General features: G+C 41.1%; 2 protein-coding genes across 3 annotated transcripts; one reads left to right on the top strand and one right to left on the bottom strand.

Moving 5' to 3' along the window:
• The first annotated feature begins 535 nt into the window (after window positions 1-535).
• Window positions 536-12971, top strand: nuak2 (NUAK family, SNF1-like kinase, 2). 2 transcript variants are annotated; one of them, XM_077574237.1, is made up of 6 exons: window positions 536-980; window positions 5199-5319; window positions 7267-7418; window positions 8345-8410; window positions 8695-8947; window positions 10079-12971. In XM_077574237.1, exons 1-6 carry the CDS (start codon window positions 756-758, stop codon window positions 11131-11133), a joined length of 1872 nt encoding a protein of 623 aa, XP_077430363.1. In that variant the 5' UTR covers window positions 536-755; the 3' UTR covers window positions 11134-12971. The 2 variants fall into 2 exon arrangements, with proteins under 2 accessions (XP_077430363.1, XP_077430364.1); XM_077574238.1 differs by lacking the exon at window positions 536-980 and adding an exon at window positions 4527-5081.
• A 355-nt stretch (window positions 12972-13326) lies between these two features.
• ccnd3 (cyclin D3) lies at window positions 13327-18543 on the bottom strand. Its single transcript, XM_077573496.1, is given in 9 exon segments — window positions 13327-13464; window positions 13466-13527; window positions 14247-14319; window positions 15184-15202; window positions 17406-17483; window positions 18148-18195; window positions 18198-18264; window positions 18333-18438; window positions 18440-18543. Coding segments are annotated over 9 exon segments (687 nt in total). The 3' UTR covers window positions 13327-13334.
• Between the last annotated feature and the right edge of the window lie 150 nt (window positions 18544-18693).

Below are 18693 nucleotides of genomic sequence, written 5' to 3' on the forward strand. Positions count from 1 at the left end.
TAGAACGTTTTTGAAAACCACTGTATATCACATTGATTTAATGTAAGTTATTATTTTCTTCCATGCAAGACATGTAAGCTTTACAGAGTGTTGCTAGTTAATTCTGGGCTACAAACTCACTTTTTTTCCCACACGTTTTTATTAACTCCCATTCGCAATAACATCCAAAACAACATGATTGTTTTTTAACCTGTTTGTTATCCGCAATAGTATCCGTTCGCTTGAATTGAACCTCCACGCACCCTGGTGGTAAATTAAAAATAAATAAATAAATAAATAAAAGGCTAGAATGATGTGCCATTTATAATACGTCACTCGAGGAAGCTGGGAATTTTATGCAAAAAAATAAAACTATATATAGGACAAAAACAAAAATCTACAACTAACACCGAGTAAGATGTAATCCTTTTAATGGGTTTCAATTCTCAATCGGCATTGCCTGGTATAACAATCAAGCGCTTCTTCTCGCACCTAACCCCGCCCCCCGCCTCTATGACGTGTCATGAAAAAGCACGCACCTCCCAACCGGCCATGGTGTACCTGTTGGTGGCAGCCTCTCCGCTTCCAAGCTTCACTTTTCCGCCTCCACACTTGCCTTCAAGCAGCTCCTGGCGTCCTGCTGACGGACTTGAAAGGGGACACATCCGCAGATCCATTAGAAGGAACGCTGTCTTCGCGCGATACCTGCTGTCTTCGCGTTTAAAAGTTACCCCGAAAAAGAAAAGGAAAAAAGAGGCACTGCACTGCAGGTCAGGATGGAGGGCTCCAGCGTTGGCCGGCTCTCGTCAAGCTCTTGGCCGCCAGTCGAGAGTCTTTCAGCCGAAGTGCAAGCTCCGCTCCCGCCTGTCCAAGTGAAGAAGCAAGCCGTGAAGCGACATCACCACAAACATAACCTGAAACACCGCTACGAGTTCCTTGAGACGCTCGGGAAGGGGACATATGGCAAAGTGAAGAAAGCGAAAGAGAGATCAGGCAGACTGGTAAGGTCATAACTTGTTATCTTAAATTTAATGTAATAATCTTCAATGTGTATTGAGAGCTTCTTGCCCCCTTGGCCACCTGTTCAGAAACAAAAAAGTTCTATTTTGTGGAGCAGATGTTTTGCACTAAGATACTTCTATGTGGACTATGTTGGAGATAAAGTCACAAACTGCACCCTTTCTAGACAAATCCAATCAAAGAGCGTATTTTGCGAATGTTGTGGCTGTTTGGGCAGCTGATCTGTGATTCTTCCCACTCTGTCACAATCTGAAGGCAATTCTTGTCCTCGATCTTAGCAGCGGACTCTGAAACGTGTGAAGAATGTGCTGGTATCACAAAAGACTACACCAAAAGTGATTGAATGCACCTTGTAAAACTGTCAATGCCCACAAAGCTTTCTCGCTTTTAAACCTCCCAGTGGCTTGTAATCATGCGGGAAAGGCATTTTGGGTGAGTGAGGCACTTAAAAGAAATTAAGAGGGGAATTTATTTCTTTGCAGATGTAAATATCACATCACTGAGAAGTTTGGTGAAATAATAAAAGCAGAATTTAAAGTTAATCAGAAAGTACAGTGGTGCCTTGAGATACAAAGTCTTTTTTAGACGTTTTGCAGTTTGTTTGATTTGCGCACAAACATTCAAAATATATATTGTTTATCCTCTGTAAAAATAATAATAAAAAAAACACTCAACAAATATTACACTAGGTAACTCGTTTTTTGTATGATTGTACTATACTGCTCCTTAGTGGCTAATGTGGGCACACCACAAGGAGCAGCACCATCAATTTAATTGAAGCTTTAAAACATGATGCAAAAACTGATTAAATCTTTACATTCTCTCATGACTATTTTTAGAAAGTTAATTTTACTAAGCAAAACTTTTGCTTTTTGCGGAGATTGGAACGGAATAATGGCACTTCTATTCACTTCAATGGGAAAAGATAATTTAATTTACCTAAAGGTACCACTGTTGTTAGAATTTTAAGAGCTATACCAAAGTCTTTGTCATTTACCTTCTTTTAGTTCTTTTCAGGTACCGTAAACATGGCAGGTAATTTAACCAAGGACCAATTAAAGTGGCTAATCAAACAGTCATGCTAAGACAATGAATGCTGAAAATGTATTGCGTAATCTTTAAAATTGTTGTTGATGATTGACTTGATGATTTGTCAAATTCCTCGGACCATTTATGTGGAATTTTTCAGCATTTTGTCTTATGATATTGTTTGATTAGCCACTTGTTGCTCATTGGTTACGTGAAAAGAAATACAAAAATAATAATAATAATGGTTAAAAGCTAAATAATGAATAACTATGTCACTTCACAACTTTTGCACTCCACTGTATTATGAGCCTTTTTCCGATAAATGTTTTTGGGTTCTTAAAAACTTCAATTCTTTTTTTTTTGTTTGGTTTCCTTGTGTGTGTTTTTCTTGCTATGGCAGCCCGGCTCTGGGTTGCGCAAATGTGTAACAATGTCAGTGCATCTTCCATTTCCAGAGCCTTTTGTCTCCACCTTTTCAGTTTGCTGATCTCTCCCTCCTAGCTACGGCTGGAATGTGAAGGGTTTTCCACCCCTGCCTTTTTCCCCAGACAGACTCTCTAGATCAAATTCATGACTTAAATGTTTCGCGGGAGTGTCCAACGTCTAGTTTTATCAGCAACGTTCAAATCATTGTTAATGAGTTTTAGGCGTGAAAGTGCAATCAAAGATGGAATTTCCCTCATTGCACCTGCGCGCCACGTCACTACATGTTGAGTCGTGTCCCCGCACGCACGCACCCACGCACACACACACCGCAGGATGTGAGTTGGTGTCTGAGAATCACCCCTGCCGACGTCTTGCTGAGCCTGCTGTCATAATACTGATAAGGTCTAGCAACTGGCCGCTCTAAATGCGCTTCAAGCAAAGTCTTACCTAAATAGCCTTTAGCATAGTTGTAAATACAACATTCCTCTGCTTTGTTATTATTTACCTGCCCTACTACTAATTGCGTAGAGGCGCCATTTTGCATTCAGACTGCCACTTTGATCTGAAACCACACTCATCATCTGAGTGCATAACCGCACACCAGTAATTAGAATCAAGGCAAATTTGGAACAGCCACCAAAAGCTAAACCCTAGTTCAGTTTTCCCCAACCTTTATCGAACAAAACAAATGTCACAAAAAGTATATGGACAAGCATTGTAGTACATGGATCATGGTAGTGATAATGCTCTAATACTTAGACAACAGCAATAATAAGTTTTCTGAAAAATTAAGGAAAATGCTAGTGATGGCAAAATGAAGCTTCATGAAGCATTTGCGATACTTTTTGACTCCTCTAGGTGGTGCTCTTGGTTTAAAGATAAAGGCAAGTGCAATAAAAATTGATTACATTTGCATTGCATCTTTGAATCATGAGTGCCATCTTGAGGAGTCAAAAAGTATCGCAAGTGCTTCATGAAGCTTCATTCTCCCATCACTAGAAAATGCCCTATATAGCGTTGAAAAAAGTCACTTAAAAAAAAAAATAGGCTTAGCCAAATTAGTGTGCATCTCTTGGCTAATTGGAAAAAAGTCAATATTTTCTGACATCCCCCCCAAAAAATAAAGGGATACTTGACTCATTTAGTCATTTTCAGCAGTGAGAAGATATTTTTATCTATAATTAATATAACTTCATTACGCTTCATCTGCAATGAATACCTTTAAAAACACATTGTGCAACTTTCTGTCCACTGAAGATGACGTCGCACGTGCTCAGGAAACAAATAACGACCACTCATGGAGGAGTTTGCAAAAGTCACATGACCAAACCCAGAAAACAGGTGTGCCGTGATTGGTCGTTACATGTTTCTTGAGCACGCAGGATGTCATTTTCAGTCGATAGCAAGTGGCAATAAGGTAAGTCAACACCAAAAAAAGGTCTTCACAATAATATGTTCGATGCAGCACTAGTCTAAATATTTTTGGTTAATGTTGTGTTAGTGGAATATGAGTCAAGCAGTAAAATCCAGCCGTTTTGATCCATTTCTGGTGGCCATTTTGCCACTTGAGTGAAAATGACATCATAGTTGTTCAGGTCTCAGGTAACAACCAATTACAACTCCACTTCAGAAAACAGGTGAGCTGTGATTGGTCGTTGCCTGAGCCCTGAGCAACTGTGATGTCATCTTCAGTCGACAGCAAGTGGCAAAATGGCCGCCCCCTGAGATGGATAAGAACGGCTGGATTTTGCTGCATAACCCATATTCCACAAATGTAAAATTAATCAGAATGTCATCTTTAGACTAGTGAGGTGAGGTCAAATATATTTTTGTCAAGAAATGTTTAATTTTGACTTCCCCTTTAAAGGTATTACCTGTACTGTATCTCTTTAATAATTGTGTAAACGCCAAGCCAAACAACCATCCTAATAAGGTCAAGGGTGGCACGCATTGATTGTTGTTATTCTACTTCCTGGGTGGTATTGCAGTCACATTCTGGTTGTGTTTGTACTGGAGCCCAAAGATTTTTCGGCTGCGGGTGCCGAGTGCGTAGACCAAACTGACAGTGACAAAGGGCGCACACACTCAGATAACCTCACAGGGGTGTGAAGTCATCATGAGTCCAGCAGCCTCGTCTGACAGCTATTCAAACAAACGCAGGAAACCCGAGTTCACACAAGTCGGGAAAGGGAGTCTGAGCGGCGTGAGCCACACCGCGAACCCCAGACCAGACGCTGATTCACAACCGACGTGACAAATCTCCACTTTGTCCGCTTGTGTGTCGGGTAGCCCGGAGGCTTCGCAAACGAGACGGCTGCCCCCAAACACCACCTGGTGCCTCGCGATGACGCTTCTTAACCTTGAGGCTGAGCGGCGAGGAATTCCCGGCATCCCAGAACCAACACGTGGATAAAGGCTCCTCAAAGGCCTTTTATTTAAAAGACCTGATTTAGGACTTGTCACAGGAATGTTTGAAGAGAACAGTACTTGCCGCATCATTACCACAGCGGCTTTAAACATCAAAAGCTGTTCTTGTCCGTTTTGGTAATAAAGTTATTTCATTCCCTTTTGAATCGTTCTCATGAGCGGGATTAGCTGTAAACAGATCGTGCTCCTCTGCCGACAAGGTCTGATGATAATCGTTGTCTGCATTGTATGATTCATTTACTAGATGGACAATTACTGATTAGAAAGACTGTTAGTGTCATCCTCAAGCATGTTATATATTCTGTTTCTTTTTAAAGGTTGCCATTAAGTCCATCAGAAAGGACAAAATCAAGGATGAGCAAGACCTGGTCCACATCCGCCGAGAAATCGAGATCATGTCATCTCTGTGTCACCCGCACATCATCACCATATATGAAGGTATGTGCACGGCGCGGTATTTTTTATTTAATTTTTTTTTTGAACGTAGCTCCTTTTTGTCAGGCCGCGCACGTGAAGATCGGAACGTGATACCCGTAAACAGAGCTGTCGACCGGAGCCTCTTGATTGCTTGTATTCGGAGTGTGCTCACGCAAGTCTTTTGTGGAAACCGATGCTCGGTTACATAAGCGCTGACTCCACGTTGCATCACAACAGCAGTGTTGTGGGCGGGCGCACATGGCCTCGTGTCTTCCAAGCGCCCCAAATCGAGATTGCCTCAATGCCCACTTGTCACTATGCGTAGGATTGATCCCAATTAGTTTTGCCTGCGTAAGACGGAAAACCACAAAACTTCATAAAGACTTGAGACTCAACATCTGCTTAACTTGCTAGCTTAGATAAATAGGCCAATAATAATAATATCTGATCTTATCGGTCTTCTGTCCTTTTGTAGACCAGATGCTGCAGTACTTGAGACCTAATTTAGGATTTACTTGAGACTTGCTCGTGTGAATTAATCCCATCGCTTATGAAAGCAGACCTCCACAAATGGGCTGAACAATCGTAACCATAACAGTCAGACAGTACTATTCCCCTCCAGTCCTGTAGGTGGTAGCAATGCTACCGTTAGCATTGTTACATGAATAGCTCTCTGACTATAGCCGTGAGTAGAGTCTACATCCAGGTATGGTTTATGCGTGCAGTGTTCCCTCACTTTTCGTGGTTGAAATGTTCCACGCCCACCCGCCATAGGTAAATTAGAGTAGAGGTCGTTAAAAAAAAGTTTTTAACCTAATACTGCCTGTCACCTTTAATGAGCTCTTCTTGAGGAGTTGCGTAAACAACCCCTTGTTGAAGTTAATTGCCTTCAATTAACTTGTTTTTCTACTTCTCCTGCAGTGTATGGGAGGGTGGGGGATGAGACACAGTACACGCATTGGCCTTACCGTGTAGGTGCTATTATGTACGGGTAAACACAACTGTGGCCTGTTCTAAAAATAGCTCACCAGTGATGTTTCTTAATTGACCAAATATTCAATATTTGGTTTAAAAAACTAATTGATTGTGTTGAATGAAAGATAGAGGTGTTTTTATTTACTTAAAATATTACAAAAATAGCAGCATTAACGCACCCAAATAAGATTCAGCGATAGAGAGAATCCGCAATAAGTGAACCGCGAAGTAGTGAGGGACCACAGTGCTTTTCAATTAGAACAGCACAGTGACGGATGTTTCACAATATCACAAGGACGAAAGAACGCAAATAAGGCTAATGTCAATCAAATGAGAAATTTTATATATTTGATCCATCTGTGTTGGATCTCATTAGATTGTGCCAAGTGTAGTTGCTCAGTACATTAAAAAGAATCAATTCACATTACTATTTGCTAGGGGTGGGAATCTTTGAATGTCTCACGATTCGATTCCAGTTTTTTTAGGTGTGCGATTCGATTCAGAATCGATTTTCAATGATTTTTTTTTCATTCAAAATGATTTGATTAACAATGATTTTTGCTTCAATTTATAGATGTTCAAGGAATCGTAATGATCTACTCCAGTCTGACTCGCTAATGCAAATTAGTGCGCTACTCGCGGCACTTTTATCACTCAAAATAACGGCTCCACGCTGCAAAAAAACTACTTTTATTGGAATAACTTGATCGTGACTTTTTCCTTCTACTCTCTAATGTGGCTACAACTTGACAGTGTATCAGACCGCGTGGAACCACACTGCCCCTAATTGGCCAAATCGGGTACAACATGAGTAGCGCTCCCAATAAAGGCACACACAAACAAAGGGAAGACAGTATAAAATAATTTAAATAAAATCAATTTAAAATCGATTCTGAATCGTACTAAATGTGAATCGCGATTCTTATGAGAATCTATTTTTGGGGGGGCACACCCCTACTATTTGCCTTAAATGGTTCCATCTGTTCATTTCAGTATTTGAGAACAAGGACAAAATTGTGATCGTGATGGAGTATGCCAGCCGGGGGGACTTGTACGACTACATCTGCGACAGAAGGCACATCTCCGAGAGGGAGTCGAGGCACTTCTTCAGACAGATTGTGTCCGCCGTGCACTACTGCCATCAGGTAAGGACGCATTTAAATTTAGATCTGACGCGTGCATCCACTAAATTAGACCGATTACATGTTTACGATAGCTGCACTTTGCAGGCATTTGCATTTCCCCCGTATAGCTTTCAAGCGCTTCCTCACGGAAGCTCTGTGAACACCAATGACATAGAGCTCCCCTCGGACCAGTTGCTCAGCTCGTGTTCCTTCCAGGGCAGCAGAACCTCCCGCTGTTGCGTAATGACCATTATTAACTGTCAACTGGCTGATTGGAGCGGGGATGCTGGGAGAACAATGCCGAGGAAAACGAACACAGCCTGTAGAGAGAGAGGGGGAGGCGGCGTCGGGGCTGAAGGCCAGCCGTCCCCAACACACACATTCACGGTCACTAATGAGGGCGTGATGGAACAGAACAAGCACACTCGCACACCATCGGCCCACTCCAGCAGGCCAAAAAGCTAAAGCGTCAGCGGAGGTGCTTTAGATGTAGATCATATTTACAGAATATATGACCCCCCATCGTGTTCCACGTCAACCACCCGTTTTGTTTTATTGCTCCCTGATATAAAGGGCCATTGTAAAATGTTGGATATATTTTGCCCAACTTTGAATCATTAACAAAATGCAGACAATAGATCTTTATGTCAAATTCACATTACACCTCACGGAGCATATTCCCTGGCCACAAGCGTCTATTCCTTTTAAGGAGCCAGATGACCTGCATTTTTTTTTAAACATTAGTGGAAGGTATGCCCCCTGCAGAGCTAAGGACAATGAACCATAGCTCATGCACCAGGAAGAAGACGAAAGAATGTGTTCCAACCTGGGGGGAAATAATCCTTTTATGTCGTGTAGGCAATCCTACTATAATGTGTGGAATTTCACAGGTAAAATGTGGTGGAAAATAAGTGATATGTATTTATTTCTTTTTCTTCTTCTTTCAGAATGGAATAGTTCACCGCGATCTGAAATTGGAGAATATTTTACTAGATGGCAATGGCAACGTCAAGGTATGCAGCGCTCTGTAATTTATTATACAGACTTGTTATTTTTATGTAATTGGTTTTAAATGATCAACGTTGAACGGACAAAAGTATTGGGACACTTGGTCATTTACACTCGAACATGAAAGAAAATATATCTGTAAATGGCAAGTGTGTTTGTGGGGATTTTTTTTCTCCGTTCATGCTATGAGGTCAGAGGTCATTTATGTTGAGGACCCATCTCATTTGGTATGTTCGAGTTAGAAAGGAAGTGAAAGTGAAACGTATCTTATCTCACACTTTGGTTACAGATTGCGGACTTTGGCCTGTCAAACCTTTATCACGGCGATGAGTACCTACAGACCTACTGCGGCAGCCCGTTGTACGCATCCCCGGAGATTGTAAACGGTCGGCCGTACCGTGGGCCGGAGGTGGACACGTGGTCTCTTGGGGTGCTGTTGTATACTATGGTTCACGGCACCATGCCATTTGATGGGAACAACCACAAGGCACTCGTCCAGCAGATCAGCACCGGAAATTACCGGAAACCAAATAAACCGTCTGGTGAGTGTTTCTTTACAGTGAGGAGAAAACCATTGCTACTACTGTACCTAAGACAGGGAGGTTATGTGATCATATTTTAAGTATCATAGATGTTGTTTTATACATTTTGGTTGGAAACCACGCATATGTAATCTGATATTTGAATAGAATTTATGTGAATGTAATGTGTCAAAAAAAAGGTCCTGGACCTGGACGAGTGTCACAAAAGCTCGTTCATTTTGTGACACCAGGCCTGGAACACAAATTATAATGCCCTGATATTAATTACTAATATTACCTGTATAGTATCCAGATGTGTATTATAGGGGAAGCCACCCCCCCAAAAAAAAAAAATATTCTTGACAATTATATGTTCTATGCAGCCCCACTAGTCTAAATACAGAATTCCGGTTAATATTGAATTAGTGGAATATGAGTTAAAGCAGCAAAATCCGGCAATTTGTATCAATATCAGAAGGCGGCCATTTTGCCTCTTGCTGTTGAGTGAAAATGACATCACAGGTGCTCAGGTCTCAGGTAACAACCAATCACAGCTCAGCTTCAGAAAACAGTGACCTGTGATTGGTTGTTGCCTGAGCTCTGAGCAACTGTGATGTCATCTTAAGTCGACAGCAAGTGGCAATATGGCCGCCCCTTGAGATGGATAAAATCAGCTGGATTTTGCTGCGTAACTCATATTCCGCAAATGTAATATTGATGTTTAGACGAATAAGGACGAAGATGACATCACAGTTACTCAGGGCTCAGGCAACGAATCATCACAGGTCACTGTTTTCTGAAGCTGAGCTGTGATTGGTTATTACCTGAGACCTGAGCACCTGTGATGTCATCTTAAGTCGACAGCAAGTGGCAATATGGCCGCCCCTTGTGATGGAGAAAATCAGCTGGATTTTGCTGCGTAACTCATATTCCGCAAATGTAATATTGATGTTTAGACGAATGAGGTCACAAATAACGTATTATTGTCAAGAAATGTTTAAGGTTGACTTCACCTTTAAAATTTTAAATCCCATGAGTTATATATAAGATGATTTTAGAGCCAAGGGAATTCTAAATACAACAGTCAAATTGTAATTTCCAGTGGTGTGGCCAACCATAAATGTTCTTTTTTTTGCTCTTGCTTCCAATCAGATGCGTGTGGTCTCATTCGTTGGATGCTAATGGTAAACCCCGACCGCAGAGCCACAATTGAGGAGATAGCGGGACACTGGTGGCTTAACTGGGGTTACCAGCAGTCCCTCCTAATTGAGACAAAGGCCAGCCAAGGTGAGGAGACGGCGTCGGCGACCCCTTCGCCCACGCAGCACCCGGCCGGGCTGGCCGGCGTCGCCAGCTGGCTGCGGCGTACGTCGAGGCCTTTGCTGGAGAACGGCTCCAAGATGCGCTGCCTGCTCCGCTTGCAAGCGAGCGGCGGGGCTGTTGTTGTGCGCCAACGCTCTCTGCGTAGGTCACGGAAGGAGAATAACGTCTCCCAGCCCATCCACGAAGGCGGCGCTGACGCTCGGCCTTCCAAAGGGATTTTAAAAAGGAGAAACAGTGTGAAGCAGAAGGTGATGAGCGAGGCTCCTGTTGACGGTTCAGCGGAGCAGCAGCAGAACATTTTGGGTTTGTCCACTGCAGCCAGTGACCCGTCTGCTGCGATGCTACCTCGCAAAGGTATCCTAAAGAAGCCCACCGAGCAGGAATCTGGCTACTACTCGTCCTCTCCTGACAACAGCGACTCTGGCTGGGTCCCGCAATCTAAAACATGCCCTTCAGCAGCAGCCCACAGAAAAGGCATCCTCAAACGAAATGGGAAGTTCTCCTCGGGTGGGATGCAGGAGTTTGGCTCACTGGATCAGCTGACAGTTTCGCGACCCAGCAGGGGCGCCAGGGTGAGATCAAGCGGCGCCATCAGCGAGGACAGCATTTTGTCCTCGGAATCGTTTGACCAGCTGGATCTTCCGGACTGTGTCGGACTTCCGGCGCGCCCGGAGAAAGCGGGAAGGCCCACCATGAGAGGGTGCGTGTCCGCTGACAACCTGCTGGACATTCAAGAAGACGGTATTCTTGGAGATGGGCTGCAGAGGCAGTGGAACTGTTATGAAGCCGGAGTGGCCGACAGCGCCTTCTCCATTACCGACTGCGATAACGTCACCGAGGCTTACAAGCAGGCCTTGATGATTCACAGCCCAGCTCCAAGCTGAGCATTACGAAGACGCTGTCGCCATCGTACGCCAAAGCGCATTCTGACAACATATCAGCAAGCGCGCGTCATCTTTAGTGGCCAACATCAGGAATTTCTCACACCAAAGAAGGGAAGAGGGAGCGATACTTAAAAATGTAAAAATACAAGGTTGAGTGCTCAAACTTTCAAAAAAAGTCATCCTAAAACCAAAAACACCTTGAATGTTTTTTTTTGTTTTTTTTTTAAAATAGGACAGCAGTCATTTGGGGGCCCTTGTTCCTATTCTAAAACCTTAGTCCCCCACCCAGACGCTTAAGTATTTATGGCTTAACGGCACTTTTATCATGCAATGTCATTGTCAGCCAGGTTCAACTTGAGTACTGCCGCTCTCTTATTTGTTGCAGCTTTTACAGCATTTTATGATGCCAAAGAGCGCTCTTATTCACACTAGTGGATCCTTTTCGTCTTGGGGAAGTCAACCTTAAAAAAAATTCGACAATAATACTAGTCTAAGCATGACATTCTGATTAATATTACATTGGTGGAATATGAGTTAAACAGCAAAATCCATCAGTTTTTATCCATTTCAGGGGGCGGCCATTTTTCCACTTGCTGTCGACTGAAGATGACATCACAGTTACTCAGGGCTCAGGCAACGAATAATCACAGCTCACCAGTTTTCTGAAGCTGAGCTGTGACCTGAGTAATTGTGATGTCATTTTCACTCGGCAGCAAGTGGCAAAATGGCCGCCTTCTGATATTGGTAAAAACGGCTAGATTTTGCTGCTTAACTCATATTCCATTAACCAAAATACCATATTATTGTCAAGAAATGTTTAAGGTTGACTTCCTCTTTAAGATTGTGCAAATGCTCAGGACACATTATTTACAATCAATGTTTTCTTTCGAAATGATGTAGTCCACGCTTGGATGATGGTATGAATAACAACTTGACACACTGACGCGTAACAAGCGTAACCTGTTGAACCTGCTGTTACACCCAAATCTACACAAGCGCACGTGCACAGGTAGTCACCGGCTTTGAACAGATGAGGTTTTCCTGTCACAATCCAGGAAAAACAGCAGCATTTGTTTCAAGTAAACAATGAGGTTTATTAGCGGAACGTTAATGTGTAACTGCTGAAGTAAATGATGGTGCTCGGGTGTATTTGGGTTTATTGCTCAGGCCTTCTATTTTATTTGGGAATACTACGAGAAATGTGTACATTCATTCTATTATAGCTTACATGTAAATGCTGTTTACAAATAGTGAGCAGTCATGTCCATGCTGCATTATGCTACTGGTAAAACATATTTGACAGATTGTTTTTATTCCATGACATTTAATGGTGGTTAAAAAAAGAAGACATTTTTATGTCTCTTATTTCACACTGGATTTCCTGACATTAATAGTAAAAAGTTGTAACATGATAGCTTGATAAATGGGGGTGAAATTAGATTATTGATTGCATGTAAAAAATAAAATAAAATTTAAATCCAGAACTGCAAACCTCTCCTGAAACTGGAATGCTGATATAGCAATGTATGCGTTTCAGGTTTTTCTTTGACAAACTGAAGCTCATCAGGAATGTAAAGCAGATGTGAATGTGTGTACAGTAAACGCAAAGCTGAAATTGTCAACATTTCAGCTAGTTCTTGTCATTTCAAGAATTGAAGGAGCAGTGTTCAAGAAAGCAGAAGTGTTCATATTTTTGGGTATAATTTCATGTGCCTTTCGGTATTTCAATACCTTTTGTGGCAAACTTCAGTTTGTTTTTTTCCATGTGCCAAAGTTATTGTCTTGAATGACACTTGTGACTGGAATGGGGGAATCAATTAAAAAAAAAAAGTACCTAAGTGCTGCCTCATGTGAGTCATTTATAGCACAGTCCTTTTATGTGATAGTTCAACACACTTAAAAGTAACAATGAAGATAAAAACAAACACTTCAAAGATTTCAAACATGTTTTCATGCAATATAAAAAAAAAACACATTTAAAACTATGAGCTTTGATTTGACAGGTTGGTGTGATGTAAGAAAGGCTAACCAACCTACGGTAAATGTGCAACAATGACTTAGTGTTTGGAAAGCTTCTGCAATAACAAAGTTCCTAAAAACAATCTTAGCAGGATGATCATTTGAAAATGGAAAACATTGCGTCATTGCAAGTGATCTACACACTGAATAAGTTGTTGTGTGAGCAAAAAAACGCGCTACATTCACACTTCCCTGTGGTGGCAGGGAGGAGTTTCCAGCTGGCTTTCACCGGGCCTCACTGACGTCAATAAAAGATGGTCAACATCAGCGGGAGTCTGACTGACCTCTGATCTGCAAACAGTGGTTTGGAAATGGGGAAGGCAGGATGATCTCCATTGCACTCTGAAGCTAGCTGGAGCAGAAGAGGATGGATCCCTGTGGCCGAGGTGGAACGCAGAAAGTTCAACAGCAGGCCACAGACAACATGAGCAGGGATCAATTTGACATGCTTTTTTTTTGTGTGCCAATTTTGGTACATCTGCTTACATTCAGCCCTTTGAATTGCGGTGGCGCTCCCAGAAGAGAACCCTGTACATTCTTGATACAATATGAAAAGTTTTGAATGGTAAGTCAACACAAAAAAACATCTTTACAATAATATAGTCTATGTTGCCCCACTAGTCTAAGCACAGTATTGTGATTAATATTGCATTTGTGCAATATGAGTTAAGCAGCAAAATCCAACATTTTTTTATCCATCTCAGGGGGCGGCCATTTTGCCACTTACTGTTCACTGAAAATGACATCACAGTTGCTCAGGGTAAAGACCAATCAGAGCTCACCTATTTTTTTTAAGCTGAGCCGTGATTGGTTGACTTGAGCGACAATTTTCTTCTTTTTTGTTCAAGCTATTCCTTATGGGTGAATTTAACATGACACATAAAAAAAAAAATCTGCTCAGTGTAGTAAAAGATCAACAATGAGTGATAATGAGGATAAAACTCAAATCAACTAAATATTAAAAAAACAAGAGTTTGTATATTTTGAGCAAGTTTTTCATTGCACAGTTTGGTTTCAGTCACTCTTTTTGGAAAGGGTAAATGACGAAAAACGAGTTTCTACTGTCGTTGAAAGTGAAACTGACGTGAGCAAACAAACAAACACCTTCCCAGATCAATAACCAGGAGATTGGCCAGAAACTTGAGCAGTGAGTCAGACGAGTTGAGACTCGAGCAAGTGTGGAGGGCAAAAATCATGACACTTCAATTCTGGGAATAAATGAAAAAATATATATACTGTATATAACATAAGAGAACTCAGTAAATGGAAGTATTAAGCAACATTTTAATAAAACTGGTTATATAAAATCAATGACAGTAAAACAAATACAAAAATACGAACAAAATGATAGAAGCCTTACATACTATATTGATAGACATTTTCTCGAGGTAGAAAATACGGAAGTCAAATTCAAGAATGCAGAAGTACCATTCGAAATGCAGAAGTCCTTTGTTTTGTATGTGTTTAAATAATAACAACAACCGGCTTATTATTCATTCTTTAACAGATCAAATGAAAACATTTTCACTCATTCATTTAAAGCATCGGTTTAAAGTTGCACATTGGTTAAATAGGGGCAAAGTAAGTCTACCGTATTAGCCCATTAGTATTTATTTTTCTTTTCATATTATATAAGTTTCATTTTCTGTCATTATTGCACTACCCGGATATTTACACTTATAAATTAAGATTACGCCAGCCCCTTATTCAATCTTGCATTTAAATCTATTGTATTTCCATATGTAACATCCAGAGCAGTAAGAAGAGGAGGGCAGATAAATATGACAGATGCTGCTATAGTGGACACACCCTGGATGGACAAAGGAAGCACTTTAAAAAGCTGTCATTTGCTACAACATGACAATCTGACACATAACCTTCAACGCCTCAGGGAGGAGAAGTGCCGAGACACCAAAAAGTCTACCATTCAACCCTTACTCGCACACCTCTGTGAATGGGTCACAGTGTCGGGGGGGGGTCGGGAGTTGTCATAACTTTTTGCGGGGTTTTCTATTTCACAGAGGGTCTAACGCTGGGAGTTGTCGACCGCCTGGGGCAGCACCACAGAGATTCGTGAGAAGCATGGACTGAATAGAGGGGGGTGGTGGTGGTCATTCACTGCACACAATACTGAATTACACAAACTCAGCTCTCTGTCTCCGAAATGAACTGCTGACACAACAGAATCAAACTTATAGCTAGCGGTATTGTGTCCACTGTTCCCATTGGTGAAAGTCACTTAATTTCCACAGAATGACTACTATGACAGGAGAGCATATTACCTCTGCCAAGGCAGAGTGGTCTTAATTTTATGATCGACAAAATGTATAGTTTTAGAGACAGCCTCCTGCCGAACTCAGTGGTTGATGACATACCAAGTAAATATTAAATATACACAAAATGTGCTACGAAGATATGTGGATAGCAACTTTCAGTGTAATTAAAAATAAATTCAAATGAATAGAGGGTTTTTTTTTTTATGGATTTTAAAATTCTGTATATTTTGAGCAAGCTTTTAATATTTTCGCCACTGCAGTACCCATTAACCAATGTTTAGTTTGCCGTCTGGGCAATTCAAATGACCCCGAGTCCATATCTTATTTGCTTATATGGTATGTATGTGGCTCACCATGGCCCACACTGCTTTGGTTGGTTTAGGGCGGTTGACTATTTACTTCTAAATAATTGTATCTCATTAGCTGTGGGAACCACACCTAATTAGGCGCATCAATCGGAATGAGTCACGCTAACAATGTAATGATGTCATCATGTGACTGTAATGACATTTGAAAGCTCGTCTATGTAACAATATGCCCAAACATTAGCCGTTTGATTTAACTATTTATTTATCATCTTCTAATTAATAAATTAAACACCTTAGCTGTTCACAATGGGAACTCCTGCAAGCCTTTCACCAATAGTTTTCAGACTGGATTTGTGCCACACACGGCAGTAGCAATTCGGAATTCAATTTTCTACATTTAGCAAATATAAGCAGCTTATATAGCAGATAGCAGAGATGGGATATATTTTTTCAAGGCCGATATCCATAATGATTCGTAGTCTAGAATAGCGACAACAAATATTCTGAGTTGATATTCATTTTCAGTAAAAGGGAAAAAAATATTGCCGTCAAAAAAATAAAAATAAATGCAACTCCTAACTTTGGTGAAATATATTTTTATTAAACAACTATTCAGACTTTTAAAATGTTGAAGTATTTTTTTTTAACTCTTAGATATTAGACATCTTTGTTTTAAAATTCTAATAAAAAGTTCAGGGAGCTCCCATGGTAAGTAAGTTATAAAAGTTTAAATGAAAACAAACCAAATAAATAAATGAATAAATACCATCGCTCCCTTATTAATTTTAAGTGTTTCCAAAATTACTGAAATTTTGAAACATTCACGTGTCTTTGTTTTAATTTTTAAACAAAATAAAAGATGCAAAGAGTTCCCAGTGTTCCCATAAAGTTAACTGAAAATTTGAGTAAAGAAGGCAGATAACCCGATACCCCGGCACTGATAACCGGGTTGGCCAATAATTGGCCTATCTTTAATTTTAAGTGGAGACTGTGGAGCTAATGCAGGGCAACACAGTGAAGTGGGCTTTTTTTTTTTAATTTATTTTTTATTATTATTATTATTTTTATTTATTTTTTAAAGCTATCCTTATACTATCCTTGAAAGTTACAATGAGGCAATGATGAATCTGTTTGACCACTGAGCGGCCTGCTTATGTCACGCATATGGTAACCAGAACTCTGGCTGGCCTAGTAGTATCTGCTTGGTTTATAATAATACAACATATCAGCGAGGAACCCTGGGCCTCAAGTATTATGTACTTTGTAGACTTATAGCATTATTTTGAAATTGATTTAGTAACCTGGCATTGGCATTATGGGCACAGTTAGCCCTGATTAGAACTCCAGCAGCAGTGTTTCGAGACAGCTGCAGTTTATTTAGTGCTCTTTTTTTTGGGGGGGGGGGGGGGGAATCTAGTTGTAGTCAACCTTACTTCAAATGAGGGCATAATCCACCCTTCCACAAAGTTAAATATTTATGAAAGTAAGTAGAAAAACAAAGGGAGATTAAGATATCCTAACAGGATGTAATGATAAAATGTGTTCAAACGCAAGAGGTGAAATGTCAAACAATAATAAAGCAAAACTATTAGTTGGCACTGTGGTCTTATCAGCACACAATTCATATTGACGTTTGCCGGATTTTATGTAACTTTGTTATGCAACTCACCGATGGCTGCCAATGCGACGTAGGAGTGGACGTGTCGGCGCACGTTGGGAAGGTGCTGGGCCTGGAGAAAAGAATCGGCTCCAGGAAGTCAGAGGGGGGGCACGGAGGCCAGACTCCACTTGGCCACCACTGACACCTCGAACTGCTGGAACACACACGGACATTTCGCTCAAATATCCCATGCGGGGCCAAGTTATACTGCACTTGTTGATAACTTCTAGCTAATTTATTATCTTTAATTGTGTGATTAGCAGTGCTTCACAATTTACGGCTGCCCACTAAAATAAATGCCTGTTGTGGCCTGTTTAACCAAAGGGTGTTATTTAAGAGAGCCTTTTAAGGAGTCGAAGAGATAAATGATCCGGTTTATCAAGAAGAAAAAACAACACTGGAGAATGTTTGTGCAGCTCAAATATGTTTTTCTGCTGTTTTGTCCTATTAACCTTCTGATCCCTGTGACAAGTTGGGAAACACTTTGAGTGAACCATCTAGCTGATATTTTGGTGAAAACAGGTCATGGTGGACTAATTCAGTCATTCAGGTCATGTTTTTGTTTTTTTTAAGAGTGTGGTTACAATCTCTGCTCTGGTGTGGAGTTTGCATGCCCCCCCCCCCCATGCTTGTTTTTTCCTCCAAGTACTTTGGCTTCCTCACACATTCACAAAACTTTGAAGGCTCTAAATTGTCTTTAGGTGTGAATGGTTGCTCATCAATACTGTATGTGAAGTGGATAAATATTTACCAACAACAACACCCAAAAGCTGCAGCCTAGAGTCTCGCACAACATGGCAGAGTCCAGGTAGTGGACCGCCAGCGGGAATACCTCCTCCTCCTCCTCACATTTCTGCTCCTCACAGACCTGGAAGAGAACATAGTTAGCATCATAGAACCGGTTTTAAACTCACACATAGAAAATCATTGGACTACCTGGAACATCCAGATGACCAGTGTCCTCCTCTTGTGGGGCTGGATGTTCTGCTGGTTGCCAGGAAACTTAGGCAAGTGAGAAAACACCTGGATAGTGGTGCCCCTATAGGGTTCTCAGGTTCCGGACAGTCCGGAGGTCACCGATGAATTCCAGGTCGCAACCCGCACGTACAGCCAGTTCAGGGACACAATATTTCTTCTGGCATAACATTAGATTAAGAACATACACTAAATACCAACAACAAATAAGCAATTCGGTGTTTCAGTAGAAAGTGTTCACCTAAAACAATTACTGTAATCATTTTAAATAACAAGAAATGATCATTAAAATACATTAGAAATAAACAATGTATATACTGTA

The sequence above is a fragment of the Vanacampus margaritifer genome, chromosome 8 (genome assembly GCF_051991255.1).
Source record: "Vanacampus margaritifer isolate UIUO_Vmar chromosome 8, RoL_Vmar_1.0, whole genome shotgun sequence".
Classification (NCBI taxonomy): domain Eukaryota; kingdom Metazoa; phylum Chordata; class Actinopteri; order Syngnathiformes; family Syngnathidae; genus Vanacampus; species Vanacampus margaritifer.

Bases quoted from the DNA above. Each gene is read 5' to 3' on its own strand.
- nuak2 (XM_077574237.1), top strand. From the start codon at position 756: ATGGAGGGCTCCAGCGTTGGCCGGCTCTCGTCAAGCTCTTGGCCGCCA. The intron at 7,419-8,344 runs GTAAGGACGCAT...TTCTTCTTTCAG, and splicing joins CCGTGCACTACTGCCATCAG to AATGGAATAGTTCACCGCGA. The intron at 8,948-10,078 runs GTGAGTGTTTCT...GCTTCCAATCAG, and splicing joins GAAACCAAATAAACCGTCTG to ATGCGTGTGGTCTCATTCGT.